Genomic DNA, 22,960 nt, shown 5'->3' with positions numbered 1-22,960 from the left:
TGTAAAGCCTATATGTTAATTCTTTATAAGCTGAGCATAGCAAATGTCCTAGTCTGACAAATGATGGCTAATTCTGTTCTTTGTTCAGCAGAATTCTTTAATTTTGTTGCATTCTAATACATCAGTTTCTCCCTGCATGGTTCGTGGTTTTGGTGGCTGGCTATAATAAAAATCCTTACTTAGCCCTGAGTCAGTCACAAAAAATTCTACCGTTTCTTCTAACAGCTTTATAATTTTGCCTCTCACATTTAGGCTTTTAATCGATCTAAAGTGTATTTTTATATGTGATGTGATACAAGAACTTAATTTTAATCTTTTGCGTATACTCTATTTTCCCAGCACCATTAAAAAGACCATCCTTTCTTCCACTGATTTGTGATAGCAATCTATCATATACTTAGTTCTCACATGTGCAAATGTCTATTTATGGACTCTGCCTTCTATTTCATTGGGTTTTTTGTTTGCTCCACTCCAAAACAACATTGTCAGAACCAAACTCCAAATACAATGAAAGGTCTAAACAATCTTAAATATATAAGCTTATATATTTAAGTTTATAAATATAAATAAAGGTAAATACATAAGTTTCCAGTGATGTAAATCAGAGGTAAGCAAACTTTTTCTGCAAAGGTCCAGATAGTAAATATTATAAGCCTTGTGGATCTTAGGGTCTCTGTCATAGCTACTCAGTTTTGCCAAAGGGATGTGAGAGTAGCCATAGATAAACAAATAAATGAGCTTGACTGTGTTCCAACAAAAGTTTATTTACAAAAACAGGCAGCAGCCAGGATTTGACCCACAGGCCATATTTTGCAGATCCCTGATACAGATAAAAGAGTCAAAGATGTACTCACATTTAATTTAAAACTTTTATGACAAATAAATATTTAAAAGACATATACAATAATTTATCAATTTAGAAATATTGCTTTTTCCACTTTATTTCAAAAGCTGTTTTATCCAAATTTTTCATGTCTATTTTCTCCATCCTCACCAAAGCAACTCATTGAACTGTTTTCCAAAGTAAAATTTCTTCACTTCTGAGTTCTTTAAGAAAACAGAAATTTTTCAATCTGTTAGCTCCTAGTAATCCTGCTGTGCCTGGTAATTTTATGCCCAGCCACATAGCTTTTTGTTGCTGTTGTTGTTTTCCCATACATCTTACAAGTGTACTTTCATGATTTCCATAACACTGACTTTCATTAGATGATGAGTTTGGAGTTGTGCTTTCTACAAGTTCATGGCATGCAGCTATAAAATGTGATCATTAAATGCAGTCACACACATTATAGAGTGCTTTTCAAACTGCAGAGTACAACCCAATATAAGGACATAAAATCAATTTAGCAGGCCAAGACTCATGATTTTTAATGAAATAGAATAGATCATAGCATTGGAAAGAGTACAAGTAAGATTTCATACAAATCTTGTTTCTATTACACATATATATGTATATTTCTATGTAGGTATGTGTATACTGGGTTATAGTGCAAAATATATTTCTTTTTATGGATGGAAGTTTTTTTAAAAAGTATAAAAGCCACTGCTTTACTAATCCGCTGACAGAATGGACTAATGTCCTTTTATTAAAAAAAGAATAGGGCTTCCCTGGTGGTGCAGTGGTTGAGAGTCCACCTGCTGATGCAGGGGACACAGGTTCGTGCCCTGGTCCGGCAAGATCCCACATGCCGCTGAGCGGCTGGGCCCGTGAGCCATGGCCGCTCGGCCTGCGCGTCTGGAGCCTGTGCTCCGCAATGGGAGAGGCCACAACAGTGAGAGGCCCGTGTACCGCAAAAAAAAAAAAAAGAATAAACATATGTCATATAGATGGTCATCCCAGTCACAGAGCAGGTCTCTCCTCTGAACTTCTAAATAGCTGCCTAAGTGACTATTACAACTCTACTGGTTTTCTAAAATACAAATCTGATCATATCACCCTGTTCCTCTCCCTAGAATGCCTTTTCTCCCTTTCTTGGCCAGATGCAGAGGCACCAAAACATCAAACAGTAGGGCATGCTCAAGAAACGGTATCTATAGCATTATCAAATAAATAAATGGGAAACTAGAGACATAGACACCCTGACATAGTAACTAGATTTAACGTTTGAAAATATTTTTAAATAGCTGAAGTACTTCACTTTCACAAATAACTACAAAATTTTCCAAAGTAATAAGAAAAAATAATGGCATCAGAATGTATATCACAGCACTATTCATAGCCAAAAACTGGAAACAATTGCAATGTACAGAAATAGTAAAACATAAATGAATTGTAGTATTTTCAGATACTAGAGTACCATACAATCATGAGAATGAATGAAATACAACTATATGCAATCATATGAATGGATCTCACAAACACGTTAAGCAAAATAATACACACAATATACCATAATTTGTATGAAGTCTAAATATAAGTAGACAAAAATAATATGTGGTGCTAGAAAAAATTCAAGATAAAAGCCACCCCCTGGGGTGGTAGACAGTCCTCCCTGGAAGGAAGCATAAGGAAGAGATCCTGAAGGGCTGGTAATGTTCTGCTTCTTGCTTTCAGTGATGATTTCCAGATATATTCACTGTCTGACAATTCAATGAGCTGTATATTTTCAAATTGTGCACTTTTCACTACATATGTTATGTTTTAATAAAAACTTTACTTGGCAATAAACACTTTGGTAATTTTATCGATTTTTCTAAATGCATTTTCTGAACAAGCAATCTATCATCATAATTTTTCTTTATTTATTGATCCCTTTTTTGAGCCAAACGGAATTTAAGGTGGTTCTAAGATATATGACAAGTGCAGTCAATTTTAGACCACTCAGGTTGAAGACTATCTATGTTGGACCTGGAAACATATTTATGTGCAGGAACTGCCTTCACTATTTCACAAGTCCATATCAACTGCTTTGACCAGTCAAGCGCCAATAAGAAGTACGTAGCTTACAAGAAAACATCGTTGTCCATATCATCCTCAAGCTTAAGAAAAAGTAGAAAAAAAACAAGTGGAATTTTTTAAGTAAAATTAACAATATTCTCAATGACCCTTCAATTTCCATTGTCATTAGCCTTCAAAACAATAAAATCAACTTTTGGAGAGCTCTATCAGCTTTCCCTTATAAGTTAATAATAGGCTGCCCAGGCATTTAGTATTTCACTTCTGACCCTAGAGTCAGCGTTATTGCAAGTTAACATGATTAAGCACAGCAAATGAATCATGTGATACACTTAGTCTTAACATCAACAGGTACAAGCAGGATTTCCAAAACATCCTTCTAAGGAACACTCTATGACCTGAAACCTACAGATTTAGTCTTCTGGAAGAGATAGGACAGAAAAACTACCTCAGGGTTATGATGGAAAAGACTGTTAATAAGTCATGTTAACAATTAGCACTTCAACAAAAGCCTCAAAATGTTGATCTTTGGACTTATGTTTCACAACTAAAAAGACACAAACAATTTTGCATGGACTGTTGGAAATCTGCTCCATCAGGAGACCTTAAATAAAAGAGTCTTAAGAATCCCCAGAAACAAATGGTCTTTGGAGAGAAAGAGCTAACCAACGACTCTTGTATCAAACAGATGACAAACCAAAGTAGACAGCTTCCATCCAAGAACAGAAGAATGATTTTCTGATATCTCGCTCCTCCCTTTAAAAATTATTTTGTTTACTCTTTATCCTATTTATTATTGTACTTTGTAATCTCTAATGTTCAACTAAGGGTTTCTCAGTATGCTTTCATAATATTTTCACTGTTAACCCATTTTTAATCTCCTTTCACTGCCACCTAAGAGAATACAAAGAAATCTCCCTGTAATCCCACTGACAAAATTGAATTGGTATTCCTTGAAACACTACATACAGCAAATTTCCTTCCTTTGAGAGGATACTTCTGTATTTGAATTTTCTTCATATTATTAACCTTACCCTTCAGTATTGTAAAACTTAGATCTTGATCTCAAGTCATTACTTACAGCAGTTTCAGAAGAACCAACAGTACCAAGAATGGGGACTAATACTGGAGTTACCTTTGCTACTACAGCATTCTTTTGGCATGTCTTTATCTTTTGGCATCCTGAAATACCCATCTCATTGCAATAAATAAGAATCAAATGTAAACTAACTGTACTAGATGTTACTAGTGCTCACTATATAGAGTTCCCTCTCTTCATGAGGACTTCCTTGCAGTTAGTTAAGAGCCTTGTGACAAGTTCTGGGCAATGAGCTATGAGTAAAAGTGACCTATGTCACTTCCTGTCTTACACAATTAAGAATAAATGTGTGAGGGCTTCCCTGGTGGTGCAGTGGTCGAGAGTCCGCCTGCCGATGCAGGGGACACGGGTTCGTGCCCCGGTCCGGGAAGATCCCACATGCAGCAGAGCGGCTGGGCCCATGAGCCATGGCCGCTGAGCCTGCGCGATCGGAGCCTGTGCTCTGTAACGGGAGAGGCCACAACAGTGAGAGGCCCGCATAGCGCAAAAAAAAAAAAAAAAAAAAAAAAGAATAAATGTGTGTAAGTCTTTCATCATATAAATTTCCCTATAAGTATTGCCTCAGCTTCAGCCCCCAAATATTAATATGCTGTATTTTCATTTATTTCTGTTCAAAATATATACGAATTTCCTTTTTTTCTTCCTTTGACCCATGGATTATATAATAGTTTCCAAACAATTGGGGAGTTTTAAGATATCTTTCTGTTATTAATAACTAATATAATTTTGGTCATAGCACATAGTTTTATGGTTGAATTCTTTTAAATTTATTGAGACATTTTATGGCTCATAGAATATGTTCTATTTTGTAAAATTTCTGTGTGTACTTTAAAAGAATGAGTATTCTGCTATTGTTGAGTAGAAATGTTCTAAAAAAATTCATTCCATTCAGCTGGTTGATAGTATTGTTCAGGTCTTCTGTATACTTACTGATTTTTATGTCTACTTGTTCTATCAATTATTAAGAGATAGATTTTGTAATCACTGACAATAATTAAAAATGTCTCTATTTCTTAAAAAAAAAAAAAGAATAAATGTGAGTTTTCCATTCTCTCTCTCTTCCTCTGATGCAGCAATCCTGGTAGCTATGTGTTCTAATTGGCTTGCCAACAAGATGGAAGCAGCCTAGATCCCTAAACTGACACTTGGAAGAGAAGCATTCTATAATCCTATAAATAAGTCTTAGTCTTTTCATGGGCTAGTGCCCCTGGACTGTGACTGTCACAAGTGCTTCTCAGCTTCTTTTCCTGTTTTGGAGAGACAGGAAGGTTAGGGGGACAATAATTGGGTATTTCTCTACTCTCATGTTGGTTAGGCTCTGGCAAAGTAGTTTCCTTTGAGAATGAAAATCTCTGGGAGTATGTCAAAATGGTTACTTTTCCCATCCCCCTGGTGAAAGTATGAGGGAATTTTTCACTGATCTTTACCTTGAGAACTTGGTAGAGTTCATGGAGGTAAAACTTACAAAACTGGGGTGGGGGATCCCCTAAAGGTGGATTTCCAAGAATTTTTAACTCTTAAGTTAGTCCACACTCAGCCTTCAGTATTTCCTCAATTTCCTACCAGTTCCTAGTTCCAGTGGTTTCTGCTCCCAGGAAGCTGTGATTCTCTTTATTCACCTCTTCTTTCAGTTGTCAGGGCATTGATTTGTCCTGTGTCCTCAATTTTCTGGGATCTAAGAAGAGTTGTTGATTTTCAGTTTGTTCAGCATTTTTCTCATTGTAAGGATGGGAGTGACAGCTTCCAAACTCTATATGTCAAAGAGGAAACCAGAAGTCTCCACAATATTGTTTTTAATTACTTACCAGCATGTTTTCCCTCTTGAATATGAAATATTTGAGAGCAGGAACCATAGTCCTTTTATCTCTGGATGCCTAGTACCATGCACAGTGTGAGAATTTTCAGGGTTAAGTCTTGGACCTTCTTATCTGCTCTTCATCACATACTCTCTCTCTCTCTACGTCATCTTGTCTCCTCTTCTAGTTTTATGCATTATACTGACAACTCTGAAAGTTATATCTGCAGCTAATCCATATCTCTCCTTCAAAGCTGGTTAACTTATTAGCATCTTAAACTTTAAAAATTTAAAACTTCAGTTTTAGTGTCTACCTCTAACCTGTTCATCCTTTCCCCTTCTTGATCATAGTTAATGGTATCACCACCATCTGATTCTTCCAATCAGAATTCTGGCAGTCCTCTTTGGTTCTCTCATCTTCCTTACTAACTTCTTCTAAATCTACTCCACTAACAAATCATGTCATTTCAACCTCCAAATATATCCCCAATCCACTTCCCTCCATCTTCAGTATCATCAACCTGGTCCAAGTCATCATAATCTCTAGCCAAGTCCTTCACAAAAGCCTCCTCATTACTCTCTCGACCTCCATCCTCACTCACTCTACTCATAGAACAGCCAGATTTTTATACATAAATTAAATTATGTGACTCCCATGTTTAAAACTTTTCAGTATCTTCCCTTTATACTGACATTCAGATCCAAACTCCTTCTCACTCTCTAGAGAAACAATGCCCTGTCTGAGTCCTATCTTCAGAACCTCACTTCCTGTCACACTCCCTCTTGTCCACTATATTACAGCCACACTAGTCTTCTTTGTGTCTCTCAAACCCTTTGCTACCTAAAAACTTTCACCTATGATTTCTCTATGCTAACACTCTTCCCCTTAGCATCGTTTTCCTATTAAAATACCTCATTATCAAAGAGGATTACTATATTAGTGGCCATCTCATTCCAATATTTCAAATTTTAGATTTTCCTAATATTTCAAAAGTACATTTTTTTGGGGGGGGTGCTGGTACACGGGCCTCTCACTGTTGTGGCCTTTCCCGTTGCGGAGCACAGGCTCCGGATGCGCAGGCTCAGCGGCCATGGCTCACAGGCCCAGCCGCTCCGTGGCATATGGGATCTTCCCGGACCGGGGCACGAACCCATGTCCCCTGCATCGGCAGGTGGACTCTCAACCACTGCGCCACCAGGGAAGCCCTCAAAAGTACATTTATTATTTAACATGTCACAACATGAATAAAACTGTTATTACATGAAAATTCAAAATCAAACTAATCCAAATGATTGGTTTAATTAATCTGTATTAAAAAACGTACCTTTGATGTTATGCTACATATTGGCAACACCAAGTTAAAATAACAGTTGCATTAAATAGCATTTATCATTTTTTCCTACTATGCCCATTTTAATTATCCAAAGACTCATTTACACCCTACATATAACCTATATTATATTATCATTACAGACAATTTTCCCTCATTTTAATATTAATGTGAAAAAATAGTGAAAGAAAGAAAAGAATTTAAAATTATTTAATTTGTATATTAAGCAATTTCTGCAAAGATGAATGAAGTGACAACTGAAAATCGGCTCAATCCATTTTCTATGCCTCAGTACTTATGGAAAGTCAAAATGGGATACTTTGTTCTACTTATACCTATATTTTCACATGAATTACCCAAATCAAAATTACATTACATTCAAAGTTCAAAATTACATTCCTGTTACATTAAAAAAAAAAAACTATGAAATAAACAAATTCCAAAAATACAGACCTCAAAGAACCTACATTATTAAAGCTTTGAAAATCACAACATGGGATTTATAGAAATTCATTAAAATGAAATTACTGTTCAGGAAATATTAGATTTTTAAATACTATCTGATAGAATATTTACTTAGTTATTCTACTGTGAAAACGTTCATACAGAATATGAAAAGCATAAGTCCTACTTTTTAACATTTATAAATTAAAATGAATACCTAGAATTCAACTCTCCAAAATAATTTAATAGGTGAGTGAATACAAAGTAAGCAGATAGGATGTTATCTTTCTCAAATGGTAGTCAAAGAGAGAAACAAATGAGGTGATTCAGAAATAAGAAGTCCTAGACTCTGATCAAAGAGAAGATGAATTAAAGGAGAAGATTCAGAAGTACCCTGATCTGTGGATCAGAAAGATAAAAGGAAAGCTCCTAGAAAATTATATATCAGAAAATCTTCAGCACAATAAGATTGTAAGATAAAGAAAGTAGCTATTAAGAGAACTTATTAGTTCTGATTTTTTAAATTGTATAAATCACAGAACAAGAAGAATGAATTAGTTGTCCAAGAAACATTAATGGAAATAATAGTTATTAATTTAGAATTAATTTTTAAAATATCAGAAAGTACTAGTCTTTTCTCCTACAATCTTCCTAGCCAAAAATCAAAGCAAACTATATATTACATTTATTATTGAAATAAAGCTATTGCTTTTCAAATTTGCCTTGATCTTTGTTTATCCCAGTCAAATGTCATTTTGTTTCAATAAATATTGATCACTTTTTAAAGTTACTAACAAAACATCTATTTTATTTAATGTCCACTGTAATCTACTAAATAACATAACAATCTTGATTATTTTCTAAAACCTACAAACAAGATACGTAACTGACATCATTTAAAATTCAGACAAAGTCGCATCTAATTATATTTTGCTATTGATTTTACTACCTTATTATGTTTCAGTGCCTTAGAGAAAAATCAGCAAAACAATGACATTGTGTGTAATTTTAATACAATTTTTGCTGATTAGAGAAAGATTATTGAATTTATTTCTATTCCTTGGGACACAGTATTCTTACATCATAAAAGGGTAAAACATGTAAAATCAGTTGTGAAGACGCATTTATTGAGTTCCTACCATGGATCAGTCACTCTGCTACATGTCAAGGATAGAATGTAGACAAGACAAATACGGGTCTTGACTTCAACTGGCTTAAATACAGCAACAATTCCAACCGTAGAAATACATTATCAGCTAGTAGGAGAAGCATATCACAATACAGTTTTACTTCAGTTGAAAATGAAACACTGACCAAATTTAAAATAAAATGCATACAAGGTAACATAAAATGGATGAGGGGTTACCCTCAATAATAACAAAACAAAAAGACATTATCTTCTATTTTCATTAAAGGCAAAATGTGAATGTTTTCCTGAATGTTTCATCTTAAGGCTCCTGGCAGTTATTCTTGTTCTCTCCTAGAGCTCATGTCACTTTTCAATCTACCCATTCATACAACCAAACCATCTACTCCATAGATATAATTCCTACTTTTATGAAGTGCAGAGGCTGACTGGTAAGAGCATTTCTGAGTAAGACAGCAGTTATCATGGGGAGTGTGGAATTTAAATCTATGCAATCTTTCTCACATTCTCAAAGAAACTTGCACTTTACAACATAAATAATATTTCTTGCACAAAGATAAAAAGATACAAGTATGAACAACTTCTTAAAGAGTGTATTTTAATCTACTAATAACTGAAATAAATGGAATTGACATTTTTTAATGTTTCAGACCAATGTGATAATAAATTGCTGGATTTCCCAAATTATGTTTCATAACCTAATGAAATACTCAGTGAAAATAGGATTCAATAGTCACATAAATTTAGTTAATATTGTATGTTCTAATACCTTGGAGCATATTTAGACACTCAGAAGTATAACAATAAAGAAACCTTCTTAACCTTTTTTAAAAGAACCCTTCCAAAACTACTTGACCAAAGATTGAATTGGGGGGTAAATACCTCTTAATGTCTTCTGGAATTATTTTTGAAAGAAATATACTTTGGAATATATTGCATATTGGAGAAAGATATTTTACTGGATAAATACAGTTTATATAATTTATACTAAAGTTGGGGGGAGAATTACCTCTTCGTTCTTACTACCCTATGAATTATCCTTGTTTTCTTTTAATATTTCCATGGGATATGAAGTATCAAAGGTGAAAATATCAAACTCATAACCTAACAATTTTCATTTCTGAGGAATGTTATTCCAAGGGCAGTATTTTAATACATACTCTTCAGTATGTTATGCTATTAGAGATAATATTTAGTCTGTACAGATCAGCTTACTTACGTCTGGGGCTCCTTTTCATTTTGTTGTTTTTGCTGGGGCTGGAGAACGTTATTTACCAGTTCAGTGATCCCACTAAAGGGAAACCACCTGTTTAAATAAGCAAATAATGTGACTGAATAACCAAATGAATAAAACAAATGGTCAAATGTTTTCTTATCCATACTAATAAAAATACACAGGCACAAAAGCTACAGCCAATAGAAATATGAGCTCCAATTATCATCCAGGCAGTCAGAATATAGGGAAATTAAGTTTGAATACTTAACCAGTCCACAAGCAGGCAGCAAAAAACTACATCTAGTCAGTATGTAGATGAAGTAAGAAGCTGCAGGCAGCTCTCTTACAAGCCAGAGTCAAAAAGCAGAAGACACACTAGCTGCAGCCTATCCAGTATTAGTGTAAGCTAATACCATCCAAGGTGCAGAAAGCAGAATGTGGCAAAGGTACAGAAGTCAAGCCTACTGAACTCTTAATACATTTACTTACTGTGTCAGTTGTGGTTTGTGCTCTTCTTTGACCCTAAAAAGATAAGTTTGCACAACTGAGTGCACTGTACTAGGAAGAAATTTCTATCTACAGATCTGTGGTCATATAAAAATGAAAAAGGAGGTTTGTTACATAGAAAAGCTTAATGTTTTGCTATAAATTGGAATTATACATTTGAATTAATATGACACAAAAAGGAAAAGTTGAATTATTTGTTCTTAATAGAGGGCTGATATTAAAATTCTACTCCTGTCCTAATGATTCCATGATTTGGTCCTCAAGTTTTCTGCATATTTGCATTAATATTGATATTGAAGCATTTAAAATAATTATTTTAAAGTATTATATTAAACACAGTTACATTTGGCCTACAGAAGATAAACAGATTTCCTCTTTGTTTTTCAAATTTCTTCCTTAATATAAATTGAAGTAAAGGCATAAATATTTTAAATAAAGTGTAGGGTTTTATAAATGTATTTTAAAAGCCTTACAAATGGATTCATTTACTTCACAAAGGAACAGATAAAGGAATTGGGGGATTATGCATCTAATACCTAAAAATAGCTACTAAAATAATTATGTATATTAGATTTAAAATATTCATAAGCTAAAGTAAATTATTCATATAACTATAACAGACTAAAAATGCATTTAACCTATAATCAAGTCGGTGTTTCACTGAAATAGCACTGGATATTTAAAAGGTGGAGAAAGATAAAACACAAGGATAGTGATGCCTCTGAAATGTGGCTTCCCACACTTTGCCTGGGACTGGTCCTGAGAGATAAACTTATGACTCAGTGATCAGTTGATTAGCTTTTACTTTCCCAAAGAAAGACTAAGAATTGGTAACTAAAATGAGTCACCAAAATCTAGGACTTTCATTAGGAAATTATATTAACATTGTAAATTAAATTCTCTTTAGATTAAATTGATTTTTTCAGTGTGTTCTTATTTTAAATGATATAAGCAATAAATGAAAACGTATACCCTTATACATTTTTGTGTCCCAATGAATATAATTGGTATTTATATTTCTCTATATTAACTAAAAAAGAATATCCCATGTTCTCTGCATAAACTTCAAAAAGTACAATAGTTTTGACCTAGAGCTAAAGCCACATCGTTTAGTATTTAAATAGAGATATAATGGATTAATAGTAAAATATTATATTTAGCACCAAATATAGAAACACACAAATACAAGCAAACTATAGTGACAATGGATTCTACCTAGAAAACTTATCATGTTATTTCTTTGAGAATAAGATACAAAAATCTCTTAACGTTTTAGAACAAAACAGTACCCATATAGATAATGACAAAGAAAAATTACCATACCAGCTCATCAAAATGGAGAACAATTCAAGAGTATCCTTCACCAAATAATATGCATGATAAACAAAAATATTTAAATGAATACATAAAAGAGGAGAAGATATTTGTTAAAGAATTCCTGGGTGATTCTCTACAAGGAATCATATTTGCTCTTAATTAGTGACAAAAGTTTTTACCATAAACAAATTTATATTAATCATAAATCAGTTTCTAATTTCAAAATCTGTACTTGAAAATATTAATAGACATAAAAATTTAAATTACCAATTCAGAAATTATTTCTGGGCTTTGTAAAATATCTATATGTGAAATATACAAACATTTATATCAGCTTCCCAAATAAAATATGTGTCATAAACACGGTGGTAAAAATATTTATCTTGTCTTTAAATCAAGAGTATAAAAATTTTCTTCTTTTGTCCAATATGTTAGATAAAATCAAACCTCAAAGTATCAGACCATAATTAAAATTCATGCTGAGATAATAATTTAAGAACTGGTAATATTAAAAAGTAATTATATATATTTTTGACAATACATTAACATTATTGACAATGAACTCCTACATTCCTACATTCCAGAAAGTGTATGAGGGGCTTCCAGTTTCCAATAAGATACATAAAATGCTTGGAAATCATCACTCCCACCCTTACAAGAAAAAAGCTGAACAAACCGAAAATCAATAGCTCTTCTTAGAGTCATCAAAGAATTTAGGTCATAGAGCAGGCAAACTGTTGCCATGAAAACTAGAGAAACAAACAAGTGGATCCAGACTATCACAGTTTACCAAGAGTACAAGCCCAGGAGCAGAAGCCCACACCTGGGGCCATTGTCTGTTGGAACACTTTTAGCTATAATTGGCCAATTGCTGGAGACTCACTGTGGACTAGATTGAGAGTTTAAAATTCCAAGGAGTCCCAGTTTGGGGCATACTACCACACTTTCATAAATTTTATCTCCAAAAGCCATACGAATTGCTCACTGTGAAGATAGGAGAAAAATTTCCTCCTGCATCAAGCAGGAGGAAGGGAAAGAAACCATTTTGAAATACTCCCAGAGCCCTCTGCTCTCTTTAACAATCCTAAACTCAAGGGAAAATATTTTACCAGAGCCTAACCAACTGGCATTTTACCAAACCCAAACAAGCCTGTGGAAGGTAATTACCTATTATATCACCCTCTAGCCTTTTATGTGGGAGAAGGACAATACCAAACTACAGCTCCCTCCAGCCTTCAACATGGGGGAAGGCAAATACCTAACTCAGGCACACTAGAAGAATAAGACCTAATTATAGGACTGTTGAATGCTTGTCCTGTAGCAACACCTTACCACCAAATCATTAGAGTTCCTGAACAATAACAGGATTACAACTATAACAACTGCAAGCTTTAAACACTATTTATTAAGAAGTCTCTAGGCAAACACAAAACAGAAAGGAAGACAAAAATAAAGACAATAGAAGAGAGGATTTTGGAAGATGACAAAGTAGAAAGCAACAGAAATCTGCCCCCCCAACCTACACAATCTGTCTGACATAACTAATTTGGAAATCTGGAGTCTACTGAAGGCTTTCAACTTCAGAAGAAGGCTTGGGCTGTATCTTGCTGTTAATTTCAGTCAATTTGAGCTCTTAGCATAGTGGCAGCTACCCATCCCCTACCACCCTGCTCCATGGAAGGTAGCTGTTTACCTGTTCTCGGAGCAACCTATACACAGTTTGCAGGAGCAAGAGTGGGTAAAAAAGACACTGTCCTCCAAATATCGTATTTGTGCTCTGATCCCTGATTACTGCTTCTCATCTCAGAGGTCCATACAAAGAGGTAAGTGACCATTGTTGTTGCAATCCCCCCATTGTTGCAAGCCCCTCCCCCTTTGGCTAAGGTGACTTCCAGGATATTTTTAAAGAGCCTGGGCATTTCCCCCCCCCAACCTTTGTTTTTCTATTTTTCTCCTTTTAGAAGCCAGACGTTAAAGACTGAAACATTTAAAAGCAACTGCGTATATGAGAGAAAACAGAAAGTCACCATAGTTGCCCAGGGAAAGGAACAGATTCAGAAAAGACCTTAAGTTTGTAACACAACCTGATCCTCAGCACAGAGACAGCCTACAACAAAAAAGAATAAAATAAAATAAAAACAATAACAGAAAATAATAAAACTTAGTGAAAGGTGAGAATCTGATCTCCAGAGTTACCACATATTTAGATTCAAATGTCCAGTTTCCAACAAAAAAGTCACAAGACATACTGAGAAACAGAAAGTATGGGCCACTCAAAGGAAAAAAAGGAACAACAAAAACTGTCCCTGAAAAACACCTGGCATATCTATTAGACAAAGACTTTAAAACAACATTGGTGGGGTTGGGGGGAGGAATTGGGAGATTGGAATTGACACATATACACTATTGATACCATATATAAAATAGGTAATTAATGAGAACATACTGTATAGCACAAGGAACTCTACTTAATGCACTATAGTGACCTAAATGGGAAGGAAATCCCAAAACAAGGAGATATATGTATATGTATAGCTGATTCATTTTGCTGTACAGTGGAAACTAACACAACATTGTAAAGCAACTATACTCCAATAAAAATTAATTTTAAAAAATTTAAAATAAAAAATAAAACTATCATCTTCAAAATGCTCAAAGAACTGACAATGTAGAGAAAGTCAAGAAAACAATGTGTGAACAAAATGGAAATACCAATAAAGAGAAAACCTAAAAAGAACCCAAAAAGGATTCTGGACTGAAAGTTGTTGGGACTGAGAGCAGGCTACCCCAAGACATGCCACAATGGCATATAGATTATTTTGAATTAAAGTTACTTGAGATCAGTCGGTGAGAAAATAAAAAAACAATACTCAAAAGAAAACAACACTCTGATCCTTCTCTTTCCCCCTGAAAGCAAGAAAGAAATCTCCAGTGTGAAAGTATCCCCCCATACCCAAAGTATAGAAAGCATCCTTATCAACAGAATTAAGAAATTCAAGGCTAAGAAAGCTGTATAAAAAAATCTGTGTGACTTCTTCATTAGTCTGTTACCACAAGTACAAGCCCCTTTGTTAAATCTTCACAAATGATTGTTTCTTTGTCTAAAATTAATTTTTTTTAATAAACAGCCTGCCTTGGTCACTTCAGGTGTTCCATTTCTATGAGACCTCTGTGCATACAAATTAATTTTTTTTTTCTGTTAATCTGCCTTGTGTCAATTATTAGACGAGACAAATTTCCCCCTTTCCAAAAAAGTACAAAAACAGACATGAAAAATTCACCAGAAGGATGCAGAGGCAGATTTGAGGAGGGAAGAGAAATAATCAGTGAACTTGAAGATGAAACAATGAAAAGTACTGAATCTGAAGAACAGAAAGAAAACAGATTGAAGAAAGGACAGTCTAAGGGACTTGTGGGACACCACTAAGCAGACATTGGTTTGATGTGGGAATTCCAGAGGAGGAGAAAGAATATTTGAAGAAATAATGGCTGAAATTTTCTCATATTTGATGAAATACATTAATATAAACATTAAAGACAATGAACAAATTCCCCAAAAGATGAAATCAAAGAGACCCACACCAAGACACAATAAACCAACTAAGTCAAACAAACATATAGAATACAATACCCAACAAGAACAGGAAACGCATTCTTCTCAAGTGGAAATGGGACATCTTCCAGGAGAGACCATATGTCAGGCCACTAATTAAGTCTCAGCAGACTTTAAAATGTAGAGATCACATAAAGTACTGGAGTGGCCAAAAGGTTCATTCGGGTGTTTCCATATGATGTTATGGAAAAACCCGAACGAAATTTTTGGCCACCCTAATATGTTCTTCAAACACAACAGGATAATGTGAGAAATGGAAAACTAGAGAAATCACAAATTTGTATAAATTAAACAACATATACTTTAAAAACAATGGGTAAAAGAAAATACAAGGGAAATTAGAAAATACTCAGAGACAAATGAAAACAAAACAAAACAAAAAAATGTACCAAAATTTATGGGATGTGGTTAAGCAGTGCAAAGCAAGAAATTTATAGCTATAAACAATTACTGGCTTGGCCAAAAAGTTCATTTGGGGTTTTCCGTAAGGTGATACAAAAAAAACCTGAACAAACCCTTTGGCCAATCCATACATTAAAAAACAAGAAAGACCTCAAAGCAAAAGCCTAATTTTGCACTTATGAAACTAGAAAAAGAAACACAAATCAACCCAAAGCCACCAGAAGGAAGGAAATAATAAAAATTACAGCAGAGATAAATGAAATAGAAAAAAATACAATAGAGAAACTCAATGAAACTAAAAGTTAGTTCTTTGAAAAGATTAACAAAACGAAAAATTTTGTTAGATGGCCTAAGAAAAAAGGAGAAAAGAACCAAATTACTAAAATCATAAATGGAAGTGATAACACTACTACTGTTCTACAGAAATAAAAAGGAATATGAGCGTACTATAACAACTTTATGCCAACAAATTGGACAGCCTAGATGAAATGAACAAATTCCTACAAACACAAAACATACCAAGAAATCACAAAGAAATAGAAAATCTGAATAGGCCTCTAACTAGTAAAAAGATTGAATCATTAATCAAAAATCTCAACAAAGAAAAGCTCTAGACCTGATGCCTTCATTGGTGAATTCTACCAAACATGAACTAATACCAAAAATGAGCTAATACCAATCCTTCTCTAACTTTCCCAAAAATTTAAGAGGAAGGAACACTCCCTAACACATTGTTTGAGACCACCAATACCATAATACCAAAGCTACACAAAGATGCTACATGAAAAGAAAACCACAGATCAATATCTAAATACTACGCAAAGCAATCTATAGATTCAATGCAGTCCTTATCAAAATCCCAATGATGTTTTTGCCAAAATACAAAAAGTCATCCTTAGTTCATATGGAATCTCAAGGGAGCCGAAATAGCCAAAATAATCTTGAAAAGTAAGAACAAAGCTACAGGAATCACACTTCCTGATTCCAAAACTTACAACAAAGGTACAGTAATCAGTGTGGTACTGGCATTAAGACAGACACAGACCAACGGAATACAATAGAGAGTCCAGAAATAAATGCCATATATACATAAAGTCAACTGGATTTTGACAAGTGTGCCAAGACCATTCCATGAGGAAAGGACAGGCTTTTCAACAATGGTGCTGGAAAATTTGGTTATCCACATGAAAAAGAATGAAGTTAGATCCTTGCTTAATATCATATGCAAATATTAACTCAAAATCAAACAAAGACCTAAATTTAAAACTATAAAATTCTTAGAAGAAATCAGGGACTGTGATATCTCCAGCTTTGTTCTTCTTTCTCAACATTGTTTTGACTATTTGGAGTTTTTGGTGTTTCCATACACATATTAGAATTATTTGTTCTAGTTCTGTTAAAAATGCCATTGGTATTTAGATGAGTACTGTACTGAATCTGTAGATTGCCTTGGGTAGTATGGTCATTTTAACAATACTCTTCCAATCCATGAGCAAGTATGTCTTTCCATTTGTTTGTGTCATCTTCAATTTTTTTCATCAATGTCATAGTTTTCTTAGTACAGGTCTTTTATGTCCTTGGTTAGACTTATTCCTAGTTATTTTATTCATTTTGATACAATTGTAAATGGGATTGTTTTCTTAATTTCACTTTCTGATAGTTCTTTGTTAGTGTATAGAAACGTGACAGATTTCTATATATTAATTTTGTATCCTGCAACTTTACTGAATTCAATGATGAGTTCCAATAGCTTTCTGGTGACATCTTTAGGATTTTCTATATATAGTATCATGTCATTTGCAAACAGTGATAGTTTTACTTCTTCCTTTCCAATCTGGATTTTCTTTTATTTCTTTTTCTTGTCTGATTGTGGTGGCTAGGACTTCCAATACTATGTTGAATAAAGTAGTGAGAGTAGACGTCCTTGTCTTGTTCTTTTTTTTTTTTTTTGCGGTACGCGGGCCTCTCACTGTTGTGGCCTCTCCCATGGTGGAGCACAGGCTCAGCGACCATGGCTCACAGGCCTAGCCGCTCCGCAGCATGTGGGATCTTCCTGGACCAGGGCACGAACCCGTGTCCCCTGCATCGGCAAGTGGACTCTCAATCACTGCACCACCAGGGAAGCCCTCTTGTCTTGTTCTTGATCTTAGAGGAAAATGATTTCAACTTTTCATCACTGAGTATGATGTGTTAGCTGTGGGTTTGTCATATACGGCAGTTATTATCTTGCAGTATCTTCCCTCTATACCCACATGGTTGAGAGTTTTTATCATAAACGGATGTTGAATTTTGTTGAAAGCTTTTTCTGTATCTAGTAAAATTATCATATGATTTTTATTCTTCAATTTGTTAACGTGGTGTATCACATTGATTTATGTGATCACACTGATTCACAGATAATTGAGCTATCCTTGTATCACTGGGATAATTCCCACTTGGTCATGGTGTATGGCACATTTACAACATGAAAGCATTCTTGAGATGGTTGGTAGTAATGCATTAATGCATAAATACATTATGAATGTATTTAGTGAAACTGAACTATGCACTTAAAAGTGGTTAAGATGGAATATTTTATGTTTGTATATCTTACCACAAAAAAAAAACTGGAAAAAATTTAAGGACAATAGAGGAAATTTTTAGCCTCTGACACCACAGCTACACCAAGTACTAAACACTGCCAGATAAATATAAAATCTGCCACACTAAAGGACTATCTACTGGGCTATCTACCTACATTCCTTTTACCCAATAAACCTTGTCTAGCTTTCAACAAAAAAATGCAAGGCATTCTAAAGGCAAGAAAAAACAGTCTGAAGAGACAAAGCACATATCAGAAACAGACTCAGATAAGGCAGAGAACTGGAACTGGGCAAAATAAATACAGTTAATATGTTAAAGGTGCTAATGGAAAAAGTGTACAACATACAAGAACAGATGGGTACTGTGAGCAGAGAAATAAATTGTTTAAGAAAGAATGAAAAGGAAGCTCTACAGATAAGTAACACTGTAACAAAAATGAAGAATGCCTGTGATGGACTCATCAGTAGACTACACTCAGCTGAGAAAGAATAAATGAACTTGAAGATATGTCAATAAAAACTTCTAAAACTGAAAGGCACAGAGAGAAAAGAAAGAAAAAGATGGAACAGAATGACCAAGAACTGTGGGAAAATTACAAAAAGGTATAATATACATGCAATGGGAATGCTGGAAGGAGAAGAAAGAAAGGAACAGAAGAAACTTGAAGTAATAACGACTGAGAATTTTCCAAAATTAATGACAGACTCCAAGCCACAGATCTAGGAAGCATGAGGAACACCAAGCAGAATTAATATTAAAAAAATCTTTTACACCTATTCAAACTGCAGAAAACCAAAGACAAAGAGGAAATTCTGACAGAAGCCAGAAAGAAGACAAACACCTTACCTACAGAGAAACAAACATAAGAATTACTTTGGACTTCTCTTCAGAAACCATGCAAGCAAAAAGAAAGTGGAATAAAATATCTGAATTGTTGAAAGAAAAAAAACCCACCAACCTAGAATTCTGTGTCCAGTGAAATTATTCACTTCAAAAGTGAAGGAGAAATATACCTACTCAGACAAAGAAAAATTGAGGGAATTTGTCATCAATAGACCTGCCTTGCAAAGAGTGTAAAAAAAGGGAGAAGAAAATGATATAAGTTGGAAACATCTATATAAAAAATAGGAAGAGCATTAGTGAAGGAATAAATGAGGGCAAAATAAAATCTTTTCTTTTTCTTATTCTTAATTGATCTAAGTTTGTTCAAAATAATAGTAGTAACATTGTATTTGATGATTATAGCTTAGGGATAAGTGAAATGAATGATACCAACTTTCAAGGTACAAGAGGGGAAAATTAGGAATACTCTTTTATAAAGTACTTATACTACCCCTGAGGTGGTATAGTGTTATCTGAAAGTAGGCTTGGATTAGTTATAAATTATTGAATCACTTGCAAACTCTTCAGCAACCACTAAAACACATTATTTTTAAAAAAGGAAGTATAATTCATATGCAAAGTGAGGAGAGAAAATGGAATCAAATCATATAAAATGCTGAACTCTAAAGTAAACAAAGAACAAAGGCAATGATTGGAACAGTTACAAATATGATAGCTATTAATCCAATTATATCAATCATCATTTTAAATGTGAATGATCTAAATTGACCAATTAAAAGGTAGAAACTGTCAAAGTACACAAAACAATAAAGAGAGAGAGAGCACCAACAATGTGTTTTCTACAAGAAACCACTTTAAATAGAAAGACACAGTAGAGTCATGAAGAAAGATATACCATGCTAACACTAATAAAAAGAAAGCTGGAGAATCTACATTAATTTCAGACAGTGACCTTCAGAGCAAGGAAAATTATCAAAGATAAAGAGGAGCACTCCATAATGATAAAGGGGTGAGTTTCCCAAGAACACATAATAATCCTTAATTTTCAGAGCCTAACAATAGAATATCAAAATACAAGAGGAAAAAAATGTCAAAATACAAGAGGCACAAGAAATATACAAATCCTTTATTACAGTTAAAGACATCACACTTCTATCAGTAACTGACAAATCCAGTAGGCAGAAAATCAGCAAGGATATAGCTGAACTGAATAGCATCATCAATAAAACAGATCTGACATTCTATAGTACTTCATCCAATAATAGCAGAATACACATTATTCTCAAACTCATATGGAATATTCACCAAGACAGACCACATTCTAAGCCATAATACACTCTTCAACAAACTTAAAAGAATACAAATTATACAAAGTACGCTTTGAGTTCACAGTCAAATTAAACTAGAAATCAATTACGGAACAGTAGTAGGAAATCCAAAAATATCTGGAGATTAAACAATATATTTCTAAATAACACAAGGGTCAAAGAATTCTCAAAAGAAATTTGAAATATTATGAATATATTTCACCTGAAGTGAAAATAAAAATGTATCAAAATTTGCAAGATGCAGCTAAATATGTGCTTAGATGGAAATTTCTAGCATTGGATGCATATGTTAGGGAAAAAAGAAAGATTTAAAATCTATAAAATAAACTTCCACCTTAGGAAACTAGGGGGAGAAAAGAGTAAATTAAATCTAAAACAAGCAGAAGAAAAGAAATAATAAAAATTAGAGCAATACGGTAATAGACAGTGGAGACAGTGTCACCCATGTCATCCCTGTGGCTGAAGGGTATGTAATTGGCAGCTGTATTAAGCACAGCTGTGTATATAACACAGGATGTAATATAACATATTTTATTCAGCAATTGCTGAGAGATGGAAAAGTAAGAATCCATCAGAGAAATCCTTGGGAACGTTAAAGGAGCACTATAGTTATGCCTGCCCAGATTTGGTCAAAGAATTTAACAAGTATGACACAGATGGAGCAAAGTGGATTAAACAGTATACTGGAATCAATGTTATGTCAAAGAAATTATTCTCCATTGGTGTTGGTTATTGAGAGATTCTTGGGACATGACATTTTTTTCATCTAGAGTTTGCTAATCCAGGCTTTACTCAACCTATCTCAGAAGTTGTAGATGAAGTAAATAATCACAATTGTCCTACTGATGTCATAGATCCTCTCAACAAGGATATTGTCCTCTCTGGATATTCAACCATGTTCTTTTTTCCCTAACATGGACTTTGGATCAGGGACTTTGGACATCACTTGCAAAGAGATTTGAAAAGAACTGGAGATGCCAGGCTGAAATTAAGTGAGGAACTGAGTGGTGGTAGACTGACACAAAAACCTATTGATGTATAAGTCATCACACCCAAAATGCAGTCACATGCAATGTGGTTTGGAGGATCCATGCTGGCTTCTACGCCTGAATTCTACCATGTATGCCACGCCAAAAAGGATTATGAAGAAATTGGGCCTAGCATTTGGCATCACTATCCAGTGTTTGGAGTTAAGTCATAAAATTAACTTCGCAGTCACTGAGGTTAGGGAAGTGAGGAAGAAATAATCTTTCTGATTGCCTTTTTTGTCTGGATGGCTGGTTTTGAGGTTTTAACCCTGACTTGAAATAATAAGACCAAACTAAATTACACAGGAATATTTTAGTAAGTTTATCAACATGGGAATGTAGAGGAGAGACAAAATGATTAACTGTTTTTCTTGAGATTCAATATTTGAATTGCATGTGTAACAAAAAGAAGCAGGTGTTAGTTCTTTCTGTGCCCTTATAGGTTCTATACTATTGAATTAGCCAAGATTTGAGGGTATGTAGATAGCTCTGTAATGCTTGAATTGTACACTTCTAAGCGTACAATGCAAGAACTTGTTTGTATTTCATACTTTTTACACTTTCAGGGAAAAGTCACAGGCAAACTAGTATTTGAGGAAAAAAAGTGACCAAGTAAAGGACAAATTCAAAAAGTAGCCTATGACACTTGGCGAAGACACATGCTCAAGGGATTCCAGTTATTATGAATTGCTTTCATACCTTGTGTCCCCCCGTGGTTTTCTTTGCAAGTGCTTTTGGAACTAAGAAGCTATTATCTTGGATTAACTGATGCCTGCCAGTGCTTTCTGTTTAACTCTCATTCTGTTTCTTGCTTTAAAGGAAAAGTAAAAATAAGACTGTTGGACCAGTATTGCAGTTCTAGTGTCATTTCTTATTCAAAAAGATGAATCATTTGATTACCAAAATTGGTCATTTTTAAAGCCTAACACCATTCTAATAAAGGCACAAATTTCTTTCGAATACTTGTTTCAAGTTCTTTTAAGTTAATAAGCCTATTTTCTTCAAAAAAAAAAATTAGAGCAGACATCAGTGAAATTTAAAATATGAAATCAACAGATAAAAATCAACAAAACCAAAAGCTCCCTCTTTGTAAAGACCAATAAAATGATAAACCCTTATCTAGATTAGTCAAGTAAAAGAGAGAAGCCACAAATTACTAATAACAGAAATGAAAGACAGTCCATCACTACTGATTCCATGACATTAAAAATGATTTTAAAAATGTTAAGAAGAATTCTATACCCAGAAATTTAATAACTTTGACAAAATGGACCATTTTCTTGGAAGATACAATCTACAAAAGTTCACACAAGGAGAAACAGATAATCTGAATAGGTCTACATCTACTAAAGAAATTGAATCGATAGCTAATAACCTTGTAAAGCAGAAATCACCAGATTCCAGACAGTTC

At 34.1% G+C, this 22,960-nt stretch overlaps 1 protein-coding gene and 1 pseudogene across 22 annotated transcripts in view; one reads left to right on the top strand and one right to left on the bottom strand.

The window, feature by feature from the left end:
• The window catches only part of RIMS2 (regulating synaptic membrane exocytosis 2), a 591,263-nt gene that overhangs the window by 470,707 nt on the left and 97,596 nt on the right, over positions 1-22,960 (bottom strand). For 6 of the 22 annotated variants that reach the window (XM_065895352.1, XM_065895363.1, XM_065895359.1 and 3 more), the window contains exons 2-3: positions 10,418-10,450; positions 9,932-10,018 (exon numbers count right to left, since the gene is read on the bottom strand). The exons of the other annotated variants lie outside the window; for them this stretch is intronic. In XM_065895352.1, coding sequence (XP_065751424.1) covers positions 9,932-10,018; positions 10,418-10,450 — 120 coding nt within the window. The remainder of the gene's footprint in view (positions 1-9,931; positions 10,019-10,417; positions 10,451-22,960) is intronic. 22 annotated transcript variants of the gene reach the window in all.
• LOC136137310 (actin-related protein 3-like) lies at positions 18,921-21,722 on the top strand (annotated as a pseudogene).

Source organism: Phocoena phocoena, chromosome 17, assembly GCF_963924675.1.
Source record: "Phocoena phocoena chromosome 17, mPhoPho1.1, whole genome shotgun sequence".
NCBI classification, from domain to species: Eukaryota; Metazoa; Chordata; class Mammalia; order Artiodactyla; family Phocoenidae; genus Phocoena; species Phocoena phocoena.
This window is presented reverse-complemented; position numbering and strand designations above follow the sequence as displayed.